At 37.2% G+C, this 20,489-nt stretch overlaps 3 protein-coding genes across 4 annotated transcripts; 2 read left to right on the top strand and 1 right to left on the bottom strand.

The window, feature by feature from the left end:
- Positions 1-7,639: 7,639 nt before the first annotated feature.
- On the top strand, positions 7,640-8,178 carry LOC118877211 (uncharacterized). Its single transcript, XM_065864963.2, has 2 exons — positions 7,640-7,796; positions 7,862-8,178. The coding sequence occupies exons 1-2, from the start codon at positions 7,763-7,765 to the stop codon at positions 8,089-8,091; spliced, it is 264 nt and encodes an 87-aa protein (XP_065721035.2). The 5' UTR covers positions 7,640-7,762; the 3' UTR covers positions 8,092-8,178.
- A 390-nt stretch (positions 8,179-8,568) lies between these two features.
- On the bottom strand, positions 8,569-15,719 carry fwe (Calcium channel fwe). Of its 2 annotated transcripts, XR_010653929.2 has the most exons (6): positions 15,561-15,719; positions 15,227-15,347; positions 12,282-12,489; positions 12,110-12,217; positions 9,727-11,415; positions 8,569-9,326 (listed from the first exon to the last, which is right to left on the bottom strand). XR_010653929.2 is itself a non-coding variant. In XM_036815436.3 (5 exons), the coding sequence occupies exons 1-5, from the start codon at positions 15,561-15,563 to the stop codon at positions 9,185-9,187; spliced, it is 582 nt and encodes a 193-aa protein (XP_036671331.1). In that variant the 5' UTR covers positions 15,564-15,718; the 3' UTR covers positions 8,569-9,184. The 2 variants fall into 2 exon arrangements, 1 of the variants encoding a protein (XP_036671331.1); XM_036815436.3 differs by lacking the exon at positions 9,727-11,415 and having other exon boundaries at positions 15,561-15,718.
- Positions 15,720-18,823: 3,104 nt separating this feature from the next.
- Positions 18,824-20,475, top strand: CkIIalpha-i1 (CKII-alpha subunit interactor-1). Its single transcript, XM_017088880.4, has 2 exons — positions 18,824-19,041; positions 19,099-20,475. Exons 1-2 carry the CDS (start codon positions 18,916-18,918, stop codon positions 20,404-20,406), a joined length of 1,434 nt encoding a protein of 477 aa, XP_016944369.4. The 5' UTR covers positions 18,824-18,915; the 3' UTR covers positions 20,407-20,475.
- The last annotated feature ends 14 nt before the right edge of the window (positions 20,476-20,489 follow it).

Raw genomic sequence — 20,489 nt, 5'->3', positions numbered from 1 at the left:
GACATGCAAAAAGTGCGACAGACGCCAAATGTAAAGTCAACAAATAAACAAAAATAATAGACAGTTTTATTTAGAAGTTGTTTTTGTTGGTCCTTCTCTCGTTATTTTGTATCGGAATGGGAGCAACAATCACAAAAGTAACCTCAAAAATTTCAATAAAGACCACAACAAAGCAATTTATAAAAATGCCACAGAAAGGAAGGGGGCGAACGACAACAAATGAAAGCTCAAATAGAACAGAAATATTGGTAGGGGTATTTCTTTTTTTGGGGGATGGAGGGAAGTCGGGGACCCGGCACGACATTTTAACAAAACAATAGAAATCAATTGATTGCGTTGTGGGAAGCTTAGCACTTGATTTCCGTAGAGTGAGAGAGGTGGATGGACAAAGGGAGCGGAGGTGGATATATTGCGTGAAAGCCAGAGGAGCTTTTCCTCTTTGAGTACAGTAAAACTTCTTAAATGGAACCAAAAAAAAAATTAATTATATCTTGTACTAAGGAATTTTAAAGCTTATAAACAAATACTATCACATTATATATTTATTTTATTATTTAAATGATATAATATGATATCATATAGCAGATATGATATTTTAATAGTATTGTTTTAAAAAAGCTAGACATTATAAGGTTGAAGATCATGTAAGAGCCTCATGAGAACACGTTATAAAATTTGATATTTATGGTATAAACAAGAAATCACTTGAGACTGAATTATATTTATAGCATAAGTTAATCCCAAGGCCAACTGTATTGGCTGTTGCCACTGTTATTGGAAATGGTGGTGCGGCTAAAATTCTATTTTTCCAATTTTTGCGCAATTTATTGCATTGTCAAGGGATTCGCAGGAGTCAGGAGGAAAACGAAAGCAAACGAGGAAAAAAGGCGAGAGACATTGGGAAAAACAAGCAACCCAAATGCCGAAACATAGTGCGGCTTGTACGGTTTATTGGGGATGGGATGGGGATACGAATGGCTATAGGGATGGGAATGGAATTGGGGATCTTGGGGGGCTTTCGTCTGGGGCCAAGCGTAAAAGTAAACAAAGCCAAAAGCGGAAACGCAAGTGAAATAATACCACAGAAGCTCGGCAGCAGCAACTAAACATCAATAAGCATTGACTAACTGGATTCGCATTCCAGGCACAACAAAAACCCAAGGATACGGGCAACTGGGGAGTACTCCCCACTCCCCCCAGGACCCCACGGCATTAATAGCTTCAGATTAAATAATCGCTCCTTAAGCGAGCGAACAAAGAAATGCAAGAAATTGAAAAGACACTGCTGGGACTTGATTTCGAATTGAATAAAATTAATTTTAATTGGGTCCACATCTGCGAGGAGTGGTTGAGGGGGATGGAGGAATATTTAGGGTGCTGTGGATACCAGAGTAGTTGTAGTTTTCTGGGGTTGATTGGATCAATTGTGGGGGTTAAATTAAGTATATTGGGGGTTCCAGGCAGCATAAAGATCGAACTTTCATATGGAAATCATTTTATTAATTAGAGTTTTGGAATGTTAAATAAAAACCGATCTTTGTCGTATATTAAATATGTAATTTAAATCTATAATTTTGTTGTCCTTTATATTTGATAATTCGTATAATACTAGGTAAATATACTATAAACCTTGAGACACTATCTTAAATTCGATCATATATTTATAAGATTTGTTTTAAATCCTAAAACATACCTCTGCAAATTCCCAGATTTCGATTATCTGTTAATAATGAGCCAAAAATTGCATAGAACCATAGATAAAAGCTAAGTGTCATACCAAAAAGTATCGCAGCAGACTGCAGTTTTTCCCTAAAAAAGATATCAAAAGGACAATCCCCCAAACAATATCAACAACAAAGTCATCATCCACTGTCGTTTCTCCATTCTTCGATATCAGAGGCCTAACTCCGATAAAGATGCAACATTACAGCGATTATATCGTGGGGCAAAGAAGGATCTTTCAGCGAGAAGAATGCATGGAAAGACAAAAGAGCGGGCGAACAAAATGTCATGATTATGGCAAATTTTCGTAGTCCTTTGTGGCTTTCAATTGCGCTTTTTTCATCCACACGACACGCAGTCTTCGGATCGAGGGTCTTTAGAATTCGGAACAGACAATGTCCAGCATTGAAAATCATCGACTGCAAAATCTCAAATGTCATGGGCAAAGGACTGCCCGCTGCTCCTTCTAAACTGTAGGCAAGTTTCTCAAATTAGAGGCTCTACCCGCCTGCCGAGAGTCCTGCAAAGATGTCCCCTTCAGGGGCGGTCCTTTCTTCAGTTTTATCTCTTTGTCCAGGTCGGCTAGTTTTATGGTTGACGCGAGCTCCGACCTGACCTGACATCATTGTCCCCGATTTGCAGCTGCATCTATATCTGCTGATGTCTTACTGCCTGTCAGCTTCCCTGGTAGCATTTCTCGAAAAAAATAATGTCCAAAAAGGTCTTCTTTTTTGCGCAATGTTTGTTTGTCCTTCCGATGTCCTTTTCTCGATCCTCCTGTAGGTGGTTACTAATTGGGTTATTGTCAAATATTTGATAAGATTAGGCGGCAGCTGCTCATGCTGCAGCTCCTGACCAATTAATATTTCTCCTGGCGTAATCATGAGCTGGAAAATTTATAGTTCCGTGGAAGCGCCGGCCAGCGTTGTTATCCCTTCCTGTTTCCTGCACAAAGAACACTACAAAAAATGGCCCTGAAGTCCCCCCTTTAATGAGTAAAACTTTTTTTTTCAGTGGGATGCTAATATATATTTTAGATATCAGGGCCAAACAAAAACTAATTTTTAAAAGGTTTATTTACACTTAATCTTTTATATGTACAATGTACATTCATTTTGTTAGACGATTACCAGGATCACAAATAAAATGTAGTACGCTATTGATTGTTGGTTACTAATAATTATTATTATAATTATAATTTAAAGAACTATGTCTTGGATTCGATTTGGAATTCCTGCTGAGAAATGTTATTCTGATAGAAATCAATAAAGACCTCTTAAAACATATTATTTAAATATTTAATTTATTTATTTGTAGACTCCAAATTATCTATTGATAAGAAATAAGTAAGGTATACAACATTTCAGAAATCTATCGGCCTCCAAAATAAAATATATTTTAAGTTTTTAAATCGAATGTGGATTTTTCTGAGTGCCCTCAAATGTTAAATGGAAACGGGTTGAAAATGAAGGCCCACCAGCAATTCGGGGAGGCGCCTTGGCGTCATCATAATTTAAATCGCGCCACGCGCACCGAGCAAAGGTAAATATGGAAAATGGGGAAAACTATGCCCCGGGCACTTTGCGCCAACGTCAGACACAATTTTCCAACGAAACCGAATGAAAATGAGCATTATCCCCGCTGAGGTCGGCGGTCCTTCTGCCGCATGTAAAATCAGTTTTTACCTGTTGATCGCATGGGCATGGGATTGGGATTGGGATTCGGATTGGGAATGGGTTTGGATTGGATCCGGGCCTGCGGATAGGGCGCCTGGCGGAAGGTTATGACAATGTTATACGCTAATTGAGCACAAAACATTTAGAATTTATGGAAATTTTATTACACTGCCGAGCAAAGTATGCGTTCTCAAGAAAATCGTTATTGGAATATTGGCAGTATTTAAGCACAAAATAATGTTAGTACAGAAGTTATGTTCTATATTATATTACTTTTCCCAATATATAGCAAAATCCTAATATGAAATACCTGTTTTGGAAATCGTTGTATATGTTTTGTATATCTCAAAATATAATATTTAAAATTTAAGCATAAAATAAATTTGATATCTTAAAATACATTTTGTAATAACTTGTTACCAATATTAAATATTGCAAAATGTAAAATTATACTTCTTGAATTAAACATTATAGTATGAATATTATTGTTGACCCATTTTTATAATGGAAAATTTAAAAAAATATATTTAAAGATTCAAATACAAAATGTAATCACACGGAAAATATTAAAAACCTGCTTTTTATAACCGAGTAGTTTAGTGTAGCGCCCCAGGAAACACATGCTTTCCATTTTTCCTAACCCCTCCGTAATATCGAAGTATTTCTTTGTCACACATGGGTCCCCAAAAGAACATAATTCCCGATTCCTGAGGACGCCTCCTCTCGATTTCGTTGGCAGCGCCTTATGACAGTTTTATGGTTTTGTTGCTGGGTGCCCTACGCTACTTTTGTTTAAATGCAACCACCAACAAAATCAGAAGACAAAGAGGAAAACAGGGAAATTATGCATAATTTAATTTGTATATAATATATGCATTTTCCGAGCACATTTTGCCGCTACAGGAATTCCTAGAAGTTGGGCGACGGAAGCCGCTGGCGACAGGCTGCCAACATCGCTCCCCAACCTCGACCCAATCAAAAAAAAATATATATTTCTGTTGGGGGAATTTATTCATGTTTCTTGTTTTTTATTGTGCCTTACTCGTAATTTGATTTTGATTTGGGAATTTTAATTAATAATCATGTTTTTTAGGGGGGAGGTGCTTTGAATTTTTGATGAAATATTGTTATGAATGCGCTGCGTGTGCCATGAACATGTAAATGGAACTCGAATTGGACTCGGAATTAAAAAAATAGAAGGTGGATGGGGACATCTAAAAGTCACCTAACAATATAATAATAATTTTATGGCTTTTAGAACATCTAATTGGGCAAACAGAAATTTTATGGTCCGCTCAGCCATTTTAATCGATACATTTTTGTTTAAAAATGTTGGTGATTCTCTCAGGTGTGGAAAATGTTGGTTTGTTGCTTAGTTATATTCTTATATTGTAAGGTTTAAATGTTGTTTAATAATTACTTTTTCTTTCTTTTTTATATTATTTATCGATTAATAAATATACTTTAAGTTTACTCATTTTCGTTATTGAATTTATTTTCCTACCTTAATTTCTCCAGCCCATTAAAACTAACTCAGACTATTAGTTAGGAAAACTATTGCAACTTAGTAGAATTGGTATGAAATATCTATTTAACAGTACACACATAACAAAAGATGTATTAAATGGATGAAATTCAGCACAGTAGTCCCCAACCCAAAGAACGCCTTACAATAGCCGATTAGTTTTCGAAATGGTTTTCCAAAAACTTTTCTTCAGAACAGGCAAAGAGAACCATTGTCGTCGACTTGAAAGCGGAACTCGTGTATTGCATTACCCGCAATGAAAATGGAAAAGGAGGAAAATCTCAATTAGTGTGCACTCGAGAGCGTTCTGAAAAGAGCAGAAGACCAGGAGCCGAGAAGGAAATTTGCAAAAAAGATCAATTTTCCAGCGAAACGGAAAGCCGGGCGCACATTTTAACAGGATAAGATGCGTTTAAGCAAATGAACGGACAAAAAGGACAAAGGACGTGCGTCCTTTGAAGTTGCAGGCGTACAACAAAGCGAAATGGTCAAGCCACAAAAGGCAAACGGTGCGGAGCAGCTGGCCGAGATGTGAGCAGTAGAGATTAGCCAGGAAAAAAGGAGCAGCAGATCCTGAACACAATGCCATTTAGCAGGCAGGAGGGGGTAAAAAGCGGAAGCAAAGTCTTAAGGCGGCTATGCGCTATTCGATTTTAAAAATCTCAAATTAATCCCATTTGGCGGAAAAGATACACTGGAAAAATATAGAAAAAAAGCCGTGGCGAATGGAATAAATGCCGCCAAAAAACAGCTGGGTATTCTGCGGGAAGTCGGCATCCTGCTGCCAACTTTAGTACAAATTTCATGCTGGCTTTGGGAACAGAATATCGTCTGTCAACTCGCCGACTCTGCTTGGCAAGAACTGTTGACACTTTCAGCTGTCCCTTTGATGTCCTGGTGCTAATATGTTAAGCAGCAGGCATCCCAAAAACCGGACCATTTCCAAATTCATGCTGCGAGCCGAGAAATTCCTTCACACTCCACAGATTGAGCTGTCATCGCAGAGTTTTGTCCTGCGGCGCTTTAGCCAGAGAAAATTCGGTATCTTGAAAGCGCTTCGGTGGGTTTCCTAGATGCGATGTGGGAATATCTGTATCTGAAGTCTTTTCATACGAAATCTACCCTCTGCCCAAACACTTGACCCACATCTTCCGCCACCGAACTATTTTGCCTGCTCAATCGAATTGCGTAATCGATACTTTGCCCCAAAGGCAGACTTACGATCGATTGCTAAGACACAATGGCGAAGACAAAAGGATTTTCTGCTACATTGAGTTACGTAAAAAGGTAAGATCCCCAGGCATTTATTTAAAAGGATGTCTAGACAGATGCTCAACTTATGTGGGCTCAATCAATTGAGGATCCTCCTTATCCAAACGGATCAATATCAACATTGAAGTTTTTGAACTGGAAACCCCAGAAAAATAGACAATCCTAAAATGATTATTATACGGATTTTACAATTCAGCAAATCCGTCTACAATAATTTTTATTGACTGTTGCGCAGCGTTTTTTATCCATATTTATTAATTAAGCCCTTCAGAAGGATATTCTTGTTACGCCTTTGTTCATTAACTATAATTTTCTTAAATCTCCTTTTCAATCTGCTTATTCTTTCATGCAATTTTTTATGCAAATTCAAGTACGAGACAACTTAAAGCAAGAGTTTATTAGACATATTGGCCACTTTAGAGCTCTTCTTCATGTTAAGGAATATCATATGCTCCTACCACGTTTAAAGTGGTTACAATTTATAAAATTGTTGATGTCTAGATTTTTAGAAATGGAATAATGTGTTGTTTATATATATTATCAAAAATCAATGTAGGTTACAAAAATGAAAGATTTTAGTTATTTGATTTACGCAAATTGTTTTTTTCTTTCTTGATTTTTCAAGTTCTGACAAAATCATTGCCCAAAGTTATGCTTTACAAAATAAATATTAATCTTATGTTTACTGGAACCCCCCAAAAGTATGCTCTTAATGACATGTTATCCATAAATTCGCTTATTTTTGTTTAAATTGGATCTTCGTTCAAATTCGCCCTGCCTCAATTGAATTCGCCTAATTTAGCAAAGTGTGGCATACTTTCAGGCTGTAATTCTTTTTCGAATTCAAGAAACACACAATAATTATATTTTAAGAAATTATTATTATTGTTCTCCAGAGAACCATAATAAACAATTTTCGTACGCGATTGCTCTCAAATCAACTTTTTTGATGACGCTTTCATAAGTCAGTCAGTTTTAATTTCCTCCAAAAACCTTTTTTGTTTTGCTAGCAGTTTAAATGTTGTGAAAAAATCTTCACTCAACCATTTTCGAAGCTGATTATTAATAAGCCAATTATAGGATTATATTTGTATTTAAAAACATGTATAAAAAAAAAAAAATCTTAAACGCCAAAAAAATATATTTTTTCATTTTTAAACATTTTTTCATATTTTAAGAATATGTGAAGATACCTAAAGTCAAGGTGATTATAAGAATACGATTTAAGTATCCCCAATTAGTATATATATATAAGTTGTTTTATTTTTAAATTAGCCAAGCCCGTTTATGACCTTAAAGCTCTGTTCTAACTCTCGAAATTCCCAAGCGCTCCCCGAATGGCTGACCTTGATCACTCTCTAGAAACCTCAAACTCAATAGCTATGCTAATATTTAGTTAGTTGTTTTTATATAGAATTGTAGGGCGATCCGTTGATCTTGGATTAGTCAAACACTGGCTGTTGGGTCAGGCAAATCGCAAGGCTTTTGCAAAAATTTGGGTATATAAGCTTGGGCCAAGAGCTCACTTAGCATCGAAAGCATCTCAAGCTATAATCAATCATCAAATATGCAGTCCAACAAGGTTTTGTTACTGTTCTTCGGTGAGTTTGGAGAAGAAAGCCAGGAGAAGGATTCAAATTTATCTAACAACGATCTTTCCATTCAGGTGTCCTCGCCATGGTGATCGCCGCTAGTCTCTCCTCCAAAGTTGTGGACCAGGACAACGATGCTATCAGCGATCGTCGTTATCGTTGGGAACTCTCAGAAGATTCCGATGAGCCTGCAAATGACGATAGTGACGGACGCGTTGATGGATCCGACATAATCATCTCTGAGTCTATTGAATATAAACCAGCATCTTCCAAAAGTAATGAAAGCGGCTCCACTGAGGCTTAAACATCAAGCAATTTGTACAAAATTAGTTTTTATGGGTAGTAGTTAGAAGTGGTGAGAAGTTAAAATAATAAAAGATATTTACAAATATATCTATACAATTATTATTCCTAAACGGATGATAACTACGGCAAGCCGAAGTTTCTATACCCTTGCAGGTAGCTCCCGTGCGAGCATTATATGTACAGAGCCTTTCGGATTTTTTAGAAAACTAAAAAATAATTACAGAAACTTTAAGATAATGTTCCATTTTAGTTTACAAAAGGATATCTTTACCGAAATCAAAATATAAAAATCCTTTTATTATTTTGACATTAATTATCCGTCCTATTTTTAAAAAATTTTATTCAAAGTTCTGAAATATTAAATGAATGATATTCCCAAGAGTAGAAGTTAATATGTCAAAGAGCAGCGAAGCTATAATTGCTCTAAATCATCCAAAAAGCATGCCCCATATCTCTGATGACAAATACAACAACGCTTTGTATAATTAATTTTATTTAACATAATTTAAAGTATGTATAATTCAATTTTAATATGGTTTACATACAATATTTATAGTTTTATTTGCATTAATTTAAACATTTTAGTATTATGCATTTAAATATATTTAAGGTATATTTAAACTATGACTAAACATAAATTTTACATGATTTTCTCACCTCGCTAGTGATGTCGTTCAATAATTTATTTGCAATTTCTACTTAGTTGAAACCAAATATTTTGGAATGATGGGACACAGGCAACACAATTGATAGGATATAGAAAACGCAAAACGCATTTAAACCCAATAAACATTTACATACATTTAATACTAAACGTGATTTTTTAACTGAATGATAGGTTTCGTTAAGGGGGTCGTCTGATTGAATAATTTGGATTGCTCTAGAAGGAGATCAGAGCTAATCGGATTTAAAAACACTTGTGATTCCATTGCGTTGGTTATTGAACAATTTGAAATTGCACATGATTATGTAGATTGCCTGCTGATGTTCTCTTGGTTAGGTTTGCCTTCAAATGTTGCGTTTGAGTCTTGTTTTCTCACGGCACACCCAGCTCCCCGAATCTCCGGTATCCCGATCAGCTAGCTCCTGGATCACACATTGCTGTCTGTGCCCACGGCGCCGGTGAAGGAGAAGGGCTGGGCATTGTTCACGATCCCCGCTCGATCGTTGGTCTGGGGCGTGTTTCCACCGAAGGTCTGTTGAGCAGCTGCCCGCATGTCTTCAGAAGACGCTCTGTGCGAAAGAATTGAAAGAAACTATTAGATTTTTGCATATTAAGATTTCTTAACTAGTATACGAAATTATAGGGTTTACAAGTGCTCAACTAAAAACTGTGATTTTGCCTACATAGGATCGAGGGACGAAGGAACAGCAAGAATGGTCCATACTGATGCACAGACCAATGACAAACCAACAAAAAAAACTAAAGCAGCATAAATAACAGTATGAAATGTACAATTTTTGTAAAAATGCCAGGATCTACGGGAATTAAGCTAATTTATTTCAATTGTAATGTACAAAAATAAAAATACTTCTTATGTATTGACTACTCAATATATTCTACATGGAAAAAGTCTACAAAAATATACAATTCGTTAGGAACTACAATATGAAAAGCTCAAAATGTATTTGCCTTTGGTGATCTCTTGGACGCAGCAAAGTTATTAACGAGTTGTTAGAGCGTAAATCGTATATTGTTCATTATCGCTGTTGGCCGCCGTTGGTTGTACTTGGCTTTAACGGCAGGTTTTTGGACAGTTTTCATGTGGCATGTACAAAGTCATTGATACTTGATTCATGCTCGTTCAATTGCTAACGAAATATTTTACATGATTCCATTTTTAGTGTTGCGTTCATTGATTAACAAATTTTAACAAATTTATTACGTTTCATTTTTACTTCAGGTGAGATTCTCTGTTTCTGGCGAAGGCTATATTATAACAAGTTCTCGCGAGTAGTTTTTAAATAATGTCTACTTAAAGTTATGGTAAATAAAAAAACAAAAACTTAAGTGTAAATAAACAGATTTTGGAATGCTTCTTGCGATAAGGAAGCCAATAGGCAACAATAAAAATAATTTAAAACGCTTCTTTCTCAGACTTTCAAAGTTTAAACGATTGGAATAAATACTTATAAATAACTTAGGTATACGAAAAATAAAGCACATATTTCTAGCAAACAAGAAATCATACGAAACCCGAAAAAGAAAACCTATTAACCGAGTGATTGTCTAAAAAGAAAATTGTCTACAAATGCTTCAAATTGAAATGGACACGTTTTTTTGTTCACAACATTTAAAAAATAGAACTGGTAATTCCTCAACTTGTTGTATATATATTCTATTTGTATGCTTGATTATGTTCAATTTCAATTTGTGACTATCTTGCGAGCAAATCGATCCTCAAACAACGTTTAACATTTAATTGTATGGTTTACATCGAAGCAAAGCATATAAAGTTAATACTTTCTGAGTTGTACATATTGCTCTAGGTTCTCGACATTCACTTGTCCATATCATCAGTGGCTCTTTAATTAGCTTTAGCTGTGTGTGAGAGTGTGTGGTGTGGAAGCTGTGGTTTACTTATAGGTTTCTCTTGCATTCGGTTAGCTTTCATATATAGTTTCTCACTAAAAATATATGCTTACTGCAGCTTGACATGTGTATTACGTTATTGTTATCAGTAGTTTCTCTATGCGTATAATATATTTAACTGTAGTTTTTAACAACACCAACCGCTCGACGAAAGACATTAAAAAATTTGAATACGAATACGAATGACATGCAAAAAGGGACGAATGACGGAAATGCATTTGCCCAAAAAACACTTTGATTACTAACACTCTCGGTTTCAACAATAATGAGAATTTCGTTCAATTTCTTTTTGTAATTGGTGGGGTGTTCTGTATTCTATTCTCTGATGCCCTACATTGCTGCTTCGTATTGATTTTGTTTTCCTCCTAGTTACATTTTTCCTTGGAACGAACACTAAAAACTAGGCGCCGTAAAATATTTGTTACTCGATCAATTGTTGCATCATTTGCATTTCTAGTGCTGTGTTTTCTGTGTGGGTGTATCTGAGTATCTGTGTCTTTTCATCTTCATCTGTTAATGTATCTGTATCTGTATCTGAGGGTGTGAGAGTTGTGGTTTTTTTGGCAGTTACTAATCGCGCGGCTAGGAATTTATGTCGGGCGCCAGACGTCGGGATCTTCCATGAGTGTGATATGCTGATCGCCGCCCATCTGCATCTGACCGCCCGCCTGACTGCCGGCCATCTGTGTGGGCGATGTGGCAGCGGCGGCCATGTCCTCCCGAGAAGCTCTACGTGTTAGTTTATATTTATTAAGCGTTTTCACAGTGGCAAGCACATCGTGGGAATATAGAGAAAACAGTTGGTTTCGATTAGCAAAGATGGGTTAGCATGGCTAACTAAAATCGCTCTTTCCTCCGCTTGCTAAGCAACTAAAATAACCCCCACTTTATACTTAGTATCGCCTTAAAATCCAGAAAATCGCGTTAGGAAGTGCACTCTTTTTTGGCTAGTCTATGTTTGAAGTAAGTTTTGGACGAATAAAGGTAATAAAAGCTTATAATAGAGGCTGGCGACTTTGAGCCAGTTTGATTTTACCACAGTATTTTCAAATGGTTTTGCTATATTGCCAGTACTTTGCCTTAAAGTTTAAGGAGTAAGACCTTTCAAAACTTATGTTAAACTGGCCATTCTCATCTGAAGAATTCGTTAATAGCATTTTGCCTCACTTTTCTAAAAGAGGAAGGTCCAACATGTGATTATTTGAGATGTTTTTTTTATAATGATTCAAAATATTGAAATCATTTAAATGGTAGCACATTCTGAATGATCGGAAGACTGTTAACACGCTAGGGAATGTAGCGTGACGAGCTTTTGATATGTGCTATTATTCGGCCCACGTTCTTTGCTTAAAATGCGGGTTTAGGCTTCGATTTTCTGAATTTTACTGCGATTTTTTCCAAAGTGACTAGCGCCCCTACTCACTTCTTGCCTAACGCCATCATTCCGTAGACGACGCCAGTGCCAAAGATCAGGCCACTGCCAAATAAGCTGGCCAGTCCAAAGCACAAGATAATGGGCGGAATAGCCATTCTAAAAATATAATAAAATCATTACTAAGCTATACAAATTTTGGGAAACTCCGTCTGTTACTCACGCAATGTAGAGTCCGGCCCGGAAGTACAAGGGCTTGGAGTCCACCTTATCCGCGATCATGTTCACCTGCTCGAAGCAGACGAAGCAGCAGGGCGCCTCCAGGAGCATCACCACAAATCCTGCCACCATTTGTATGATGCCAGCCACCAGGCAGGTAACGCTGAGAGTGAGAATAGAGAACACATTCCACAGGCCGAAGAGTATGGCAACTGCAAGGGAAAGACGGGAAATTAAGTTTAAGTTACAAAGTCATTTTAAATTATTTACATATTTTGTAAAGCAAATATATCACAAACTTTATTCAATTTAAGTGGTTTAATTTTAAGTGATCGCCAATTTAAAAGGTGCCACTATGAATCAACGACCCTATAATTGGAACTCTGCTATCAAAGAATAGTATAGCCATACCTACTTTTTACAGATAACAGCTATCAAATTGCAGTAAACAAATAAAAATTGTTGTAAGTCATTTTGTTATTTAAGTAAATTGTTATTTTTATATTTAAAGCTTAATTGAATTACAAATTGACACAACTTAAATCAGCTTTTTGCAGCATATTTATCTGAATTTCAAAACTGGTTAAAAGCTGAAAAAAATTTAAAATAATGTTTTGGGGAAAATGTTAGCAATATCATTTTTCGCATTTTTTAAATATTTCTTTTGTTAAAAAGTTTTTGAGGCGTATTTTCTTATCTTCAAACACTGACCCAGGAGACCGACCAAAAATGTTAATCACATACTCCCTCTGAGCCCATTAAACATTTGAAAACGCAATCTAATCGACAAGGCTGACTCATATATGTGTGCCAGTTTTTAACGTTTTTATGCCACCGGATCTCTTTTATTTATAAATTAACCACAATAGCCAGCCACAGAAGCGTGACAAAACACACTAAAAACAGTTGGGCAAATTGTAAGTTAACTTTCATAGAAAGAATGTTCTAAGTTCTACTTGATATCGCAGGGGCGTACACGCAAATTACATTAAAATATTTTATCAGCTGCATTTGGTCTATGATAAAAGCATAAACAAAGAGCAAACAACGCATACGACTTTAATTCTTAGATAAATAAATGGCGGTGCGGGCGTGATAATTGGATATAAGTGGCTACAGAAAATATTACGGAAGATCACGAGGGAAAGCTAAATTCTTAGGCTCAAAATATTGCATTTATAAAAAAAGATTCCTTTTTATGGATCATGTATTCTGTGCCTACAAGTTTTTTTATTCTTTTGCGAAATCCGATCTGGGTTTTGAGGTTATTGCGGTTCATAAAGCCAGACAAACTGACCCAACTTGTGGAAGAAGTCGTTGTGCTCTACGGACCGGCTAATAAAATTATTTATTAATCATAGACTTTTGGTTTTATTTTACGCAAAAACAACCGGTTCATTGACGAAGCCGCACGAGTGAGTTTTGCTCCCTTAATTGAGGTATTCAGCTATTTATATTGATTTTAAGTGGATGGTGTACATTTGTTGGCCAACAATTGCTGAATAGAAATTTCTCCATTTCCCTAAGTAAGTGAGAAAATCGCTAAGGCAAACAGTTATTTTCAATGGAAAAAGAGCGATTAACCCTTAACACCACCGTGTTAGAACTTTTTTTCCCCTTATAACTCGTAAGTAAATGAAAAAATAAACGAACACCATTTTAAAAATAAGTATTCCAAGAATATTGTAGAAAAAAGTCTTTGATAATGACACTATGATAAATTTCTTAATTTTAAAAAATATTTGTTTAAGTAAACAACATAAAGCTCTATACATATGCATATATATATGTTTTGGATTTCAAATGAATGAGAAATTCAAAATTTATCTTTATTTTTACTTATGTCATTTGCTGTACAAAAAGTAATACGATTTTAAAAATCGATTGCAAATTTAGCATGGTTTTTTGTACAGTAGCGTACTTAATTTATAATTATTGTAAGCAAAACTGTATAGAATTGAATCCATAAGAATAAAGGAAGCTTTGTATTTGACTTTCAAAACATTTGTGATGAAAAATTTGAACTTATGGCTGGGGAATTCGATTAGGAATTCTGAGAAGTTCATTCAACTGCAATCATGAACGCCTTCTATTGGTGATGATGAATTTTATTCTGACAGCTAAGAAAAATAGCCGAGTTTGTTGAGTTCAGAGATTCTGAGTCATTTTTTGCAATGTTACCGTTATGACACGTGGGGCATCTAAAGGGTTAAGGTTAAATGAGTACAGATAACAAAGCAAATACGCAATACGAAACAGAGACAAAAAGAGGGGGAGGAAAAGAAACGGGGGATGCTGATAAAACAAAAGGCAATGCGAATTTCCAGTGAATGGTCACAGAGAATTACATTCGATATGGAAAAAACAGAGCGCCAAACTTGACACAGAAAAGCTCTTTTACACACTTGCAATATCCTGTACACAAAGAAAAAATGGAAACGCGCAGGACAGAGGTTTTCAAATTGGTTATATTTTTAAATATTAAAAAAAAATGATTAATCATTCCACTTTTAAATAAAATTGTCGTAAGAAAGGAAATATATTTTTACCGTATTTATTTGAATATTGTTAACGGTTACCCTATTCGTTAAATTTTCAGTTACGATTTCCCAAAACTTTTATGTAGGGCTACTCAAAGATTTATTTACAGTGTACGATTTTCTGTATCCTTTTTGTGTTGTCTTTTCCATGTTTCCTTTCTCCGCTCTCACTCTCTCGCTCTTTTCCTTTATCAATGTCAGAGAGCGTGCGTACACACAATGGGACAAACACAAATACACGACTACACCTACGAATAGATAACAGCAACAACAACGGGTGGTACACAAAAATCGATGCAACATATTTTTGGGCCGCCCAATGTCACGGATGTTTCTTTTTCTCGGTCCCCAAGGGGTTAAAACATATCTTAACTTTTGCTAACATAAGTACTTATGTGTATTAACTCACAGAAGGCGGCCACAATGCCCAGCAGTCGACTTCCATATTTGAGATACCAGGGCTGCTCCGGTCCAATTGGATCTTGTTGGTTCGGCCGCGCCAGCAGGCCCGTTATCTTTTCCGCAAACGACTGATGGAAAGTAGGAAAATCGAAATGCAATTAGGAAAAATCGAAGCACAATTTTGTATTGTGACGCGGCGGCCGCTTTTTTAACACGCACACACTGCCACACGGCACACACACCAGGTATCGCGCGGCTCACACACACTCCCACACCCACACCGATCACTGCGTCAGCATTTTATCACCTTTATCCACCTCCGTCGATCAGGAGTTACCTACCATGGCTATTTGTTGGGCTAGTTAACTAGACTTAAGCTAATTCGAACCAATATTATGTGCACTTTTCACGTCACACGAAACGAAAAAAATCCTGCGTTCTGCTGCACACGAACTAGTAATGAACTAGAGCTGCACGAACCGAACTAGTTCACGATTCTGGTTTTCGATTGGGCACATCGATAGTCGGTGGCCATCGGAATCGGGAACTCGTTCACTAGTTCCACTTCGTTCAATGTCGTTACTTGAAATATATTAATGATTAAATTATTTAAAAAATTAAAGCTATGTAAATTAAAAAATTTGTTTTGACATATTTAAGTTACAGGGAACTAATAAAGGCAATTCAAAAACAATATTAATATATATTTAAAAATATATATATATATATTTATATTTTACATTTATAAGCTCATATTCTAATATGAATTTTATCTAACATAACCTGTACATAACCTTTTTTATAGTCTATTTATACTGAGGGGGTTTTCGCTGGGGCGACTTTATCTTCAACAAGAATTACACATGCTGCAGCGAAAAATGGGACCGCACACGCAAAGCGACATGTAGTGTGCAACAGTTACTAGAAAGTTTAAAAAATAAACTACATAATATTTTTGGTAATTTTACTTATACTTTTTTTAAAGTAATTTTACTTCCAAGAAACGCAATTCAATGAAAAATATTTTGATAAGAAAAGTCTACGCACTTGTTTGTAGAATTTTCAAAAGAAGTTAATATTTGTGGTGCACTGTTTACTTATGTATGTGTTCTTTGTTTAAGAAAAAGTGTGAAAAGTGTATTACCGTCGACGGTCTCCTCAACAGAAAACACGATATATTCGATAGCAAAGAATACCTTTCACATCTCTAAAAAAATGTTTGAGGAAATGTAAACAATTTCAAACATTTAAGTTGCGAATTTTTAAATCTGGTTATATATACCCAAATACACCCGTGAGAAAATACTCATGTAATATTTTCAAAATATGTGTCTTATTGTCATTAAATTTCAGAGTTATGGAGTCGTCATTATGCAGGGTTTGCCTGGAAAATGGCGGCGACATGGTCAACATATTTGAAGAGCCGCATGCAATTGGAATTTCCATTGCAATAATGATATCAGAGTCCACCGGCTTCAAGGTTGAGAGAGGCGAGCTAGGTTCCCCAATGATTTGTCCTTCCTGTCTAAAAGATGCGCGAAATGCATCAGAGATAAAGCATATTTACGAGAGGAGCACCCTGCTTTACTGCCAGTTAAAAATGAATAGAGCTCCTCCAAAAGATAACGTACCAAAAAGCGAAGGAGGAGCTCGACCGACTGTCTCTCCAGTTAAGGATGAAGTGGCCGAAGATATGCATGTGGTGGGGGAACCATGTATATCCCAGTGCCAAGTAAAGAACGAACCACTTGAAGAAGACTTGTTTGAAGAAGAGCATGTTCCCATTTTAGAATGCGGCATAAAGATGGAAGTGGCGGAAGAGAGTTTGCAGGCTGACGGAATTGGAAATAGCAAGGCTAACTTGAAGCGAGAATATAAGTGCCGATATTGCCCCAGAACTTTTGCTTCTAAGGCAGTTGTCAAGCGTCACCTGCGAGTGCATTCAGTTAATCGAAAACGTCAGTGTCCTCACTGTCTGAAGTACTTTGTTGGGGTCCCAAGTCTTAACACACACTTGCTTCTCCACACAGATCGTCCAGTTTTCAAATGTTCCCAATGTCCAAGAACTTATTTTAAGAAGGCACGTCTTGATCACCATTTGCAAGTACACGCAAGATCGTTCAACTGCTCTCACTGTACAAAGAAGTTTGCGAAGGAATCGACTCTTCAAAAGCATTTAAAAGTTCACTCGGGAGAGCACCAAAGTAAATCGCTTCGGGATCATCTAAAAAAGCACTTAACCCACTCCTCAAAGACTTGTTTAAAACGGGCTGCTCTCGAGATATGCCTGCGAAGTACCGCACCAGAGAGACCGTTTGTGTGTACTCAGTGCTCAAAAGCCTATACAAATAAATATTATTTCAAGGCACACCTTCAACTACATAAAGGAGAAAGTCCGTTTAAGTGTTCCCAATGCTCGAAGAGTTTTGTAACACTTTCGAACTTGCAAATTCACTTCCGAACACACACCGGCGAAAAACCGTTCAAGTGTTCCCACTGCTCAAAGAGTTTTAGCCAGACAGCGAGTCTTAAGGTACACATACGAACCCACACGGGAGAAAAGCCGTTCAAATGTAACCACTGCTCAAAGACTTTTGCAAGTCTTTCAGGTCTTAACTTACACATGCAAACGGTCACAGGCGAAAAACCGTTCAAGTGTTCCCACTGCTCAAAGGGTTTTAGCCAGAAAGCGAATCTCAAGATACACATACGAATCCATACAGGTGAAAAGCCGTTCAAATGTAACCACTGCTCAAAGGCTTTTGTATGTCAATCAAGTCTTATTCAACACAATCGAACGCATACAAAGAGTCTTACCCAGACCACAGCAGTTAAGAAACACAATTAGAGTCACGAAGAAAATCATGCATGCATCATTTAAATTTTAAATCGTGCTGTGATTTATATGACTTGTGTATGAAGATTAAAGAACCACTTTTTACAAATAAACTGTTGCTATTGTTTTTGAAATAAAAATAACTCTAAATCTAACACCTTTTGGTTTTCATTAAATATTGTTTGCAAAGTCGTTCAGTTAAAGGCTACCATTTAGCTTATAAGCTGTAGCTAAGTTAAAATGTACCTGTAAATTTTACATTATAACAATATAAATAATAACAATACTACCTCTGAAGAGTGGCTGCTAACTTTTTCTCTTTCGTGTCAATGTATTAAATTATATCGTTATATCTTCAAGCTGTATTTTTGAGGATGCTTTTGATCTAGGGCTGGTAATATTAATAGTGAGAATGACGACTAACTTGACGAAAACTCTTCTTAGGCTATTGGATTCATAAAGTATATATATTCTTGGCCATTTCCGCCTCTCCGTATGAACGCTAAAATCTCGAAAATGGAATCGAAAAATAAAGCAATGTAAATGAAGAAAATATGTTTTTTTTCGGGGTAACCCAGAAGTGGCTATAAACTCAAGTTCAAATACTCTTCAACAACATTATTAAATGAAAGATTTACAAGATTTCACGTACACTTTCTTAAACCGTTTTTTGAATTTTTCACGAAAGTTAAACAAAACGATAAGTAATTTGATTATCGATGTTAATACCAGCTCTACAAACTATCGATAATATTATTCACATTTTACACACTTATCGATAGAATCGATTGGCCGACATCGAGGAAGTCATTGAAATGAAAAATTAAATTTCTTCATAAATTTCATCAAATTGGAACAAAATGTCAAATGATGAAGTTTGCAAATTATGCAAGAATAACCCGGCGATAGAGGAAGATCTTGAAAAGGCCAAATTCAAATCGGTAAACAAACTGCTGCAAAGACTCTTTGAGTGCTACAAAATTGATGTGAGTTCGAAAAACGTTCTATAGTTATGTATATGTATACTTACATACTCTTTTTAGATCGGCATTCTGGGGGAGGGTTCGTGCCTTTGTGAGCCCTGTTTGGATGAGGTTTCGCGTATGAGCGAATCCCTTGAGAAATGGAGCAAGGGCCAGGAAGATATCCGGGATAAAGCCCTCGAAATAGACGACTCCGAGGCGTTTCAAGTGAAGTTTGAAGTTCCGTCATCCGATGATGAGGAGCAATTCCCCGGATATTATGAGGAGCAATCCCCCGGATATTGTGAGGAGCAATCCCCCGTATATTATGAGGAGCAATTCCCCGTGAAAGATGAAGCACAATCATCCGGGGAAGATGGTGAGGAGCAATCACCAGGGAAAGATGGGGAGACATCAACCGAAGAATACGATATGGAGAGAACAGAAGAGGAAGATGATGATTTATCAGACCAAAACGACGATATGAAACTGGCAGAGGAGGACCCTTTCCAACCATCGGCAGATGATTTCTTCAGCGTGGGCTTGGCCCGCGATGGCTTGGCGATAACCGAGCTCTTCAAGGACAGGACCAAAACCACCCGGATGGTGTGCACTTGTTGCGACCAGGTGCTCGAAATCCTGGCCCAGATTCGAGTACACAGTGGAAGGGCCCGTCCGAATCCGACCTACTATTGCCGTGTATGTGGCTCGGATTTCCCCACTCTGCGCGAGCTACAGACGCACACCATGGCGATGGGGCATACCCAGAGCAAATGCGGTGGCAGGGATCTGGAATTCTTTTGCCTCAAATGCCACCAGATGTTCCCACGATACTTCGACGTTATCCGCCACGAGAATAGCGCCCACAGTGCTTCACATCCCATATGTGTGACGTGCAACGTGTCCTTCAAGTGCTGGGAAGCCTACGAGAAGCACATGAATGAACACAGTACCGAATCTGACGAAGCAAAGGTCTTCCAGTGCCGCTATCAGAACTGCAATCAAAGGTTCCGGGTGTGGGCCCGTTTTGCGACGCACATGAACTGGCACAGTGGCCGGGGTAACCTCTGCCCGCATGCCGATTGCAATGCGGAAATACTGCCCGGGAATTTCATGATACACATGCGCACGCACTTACAGCCATGGCGATTCCATCGGATGGGCCAGTTTATGCCCTTGGATCCTACAAAGCGGGTGGAACCGGATGTTCGAAAGGTGCCGTACGACAAACGACAGTTTGAGGCCCGGCGGGCTCGCACTCTCCGTCCGCTAAAGCTCGTCCAGCCGCATCCGTCCTGCGGAGGACAGTTCATCAGCCTGCCCAATAAAATATCTCTGCAGCAGGGCAAGTACATAAGTGTTGACAAGGCAAAAGGCCAAAGAAATTAGCTATACGGACGTGTGATGATACGTAATTTGATTAGTTTCCAATAAAATAATCAGAATCAACCCCGAATAGTAACAAAACAAGT

Source organism: Drosophila suzukii, chromosome 3 (assembly GCF_043229965.1).
Source record: "Drosophila suzukii chromosome 3, CBGP_Dsuzu_IsoJpt1.0, whole genome shotgun sequence".
NCBI lineage: Eukaryota > Metazoa > Arthropoda > Insecta > Diptera > Drosophilidae > Drosophila > Drosophila suzukii.
The sequence above is the reverse complement of the archived record's forward strand: the minus strand, read 5'-3'. Positions and strand labels throughout refer to the sequence as shown.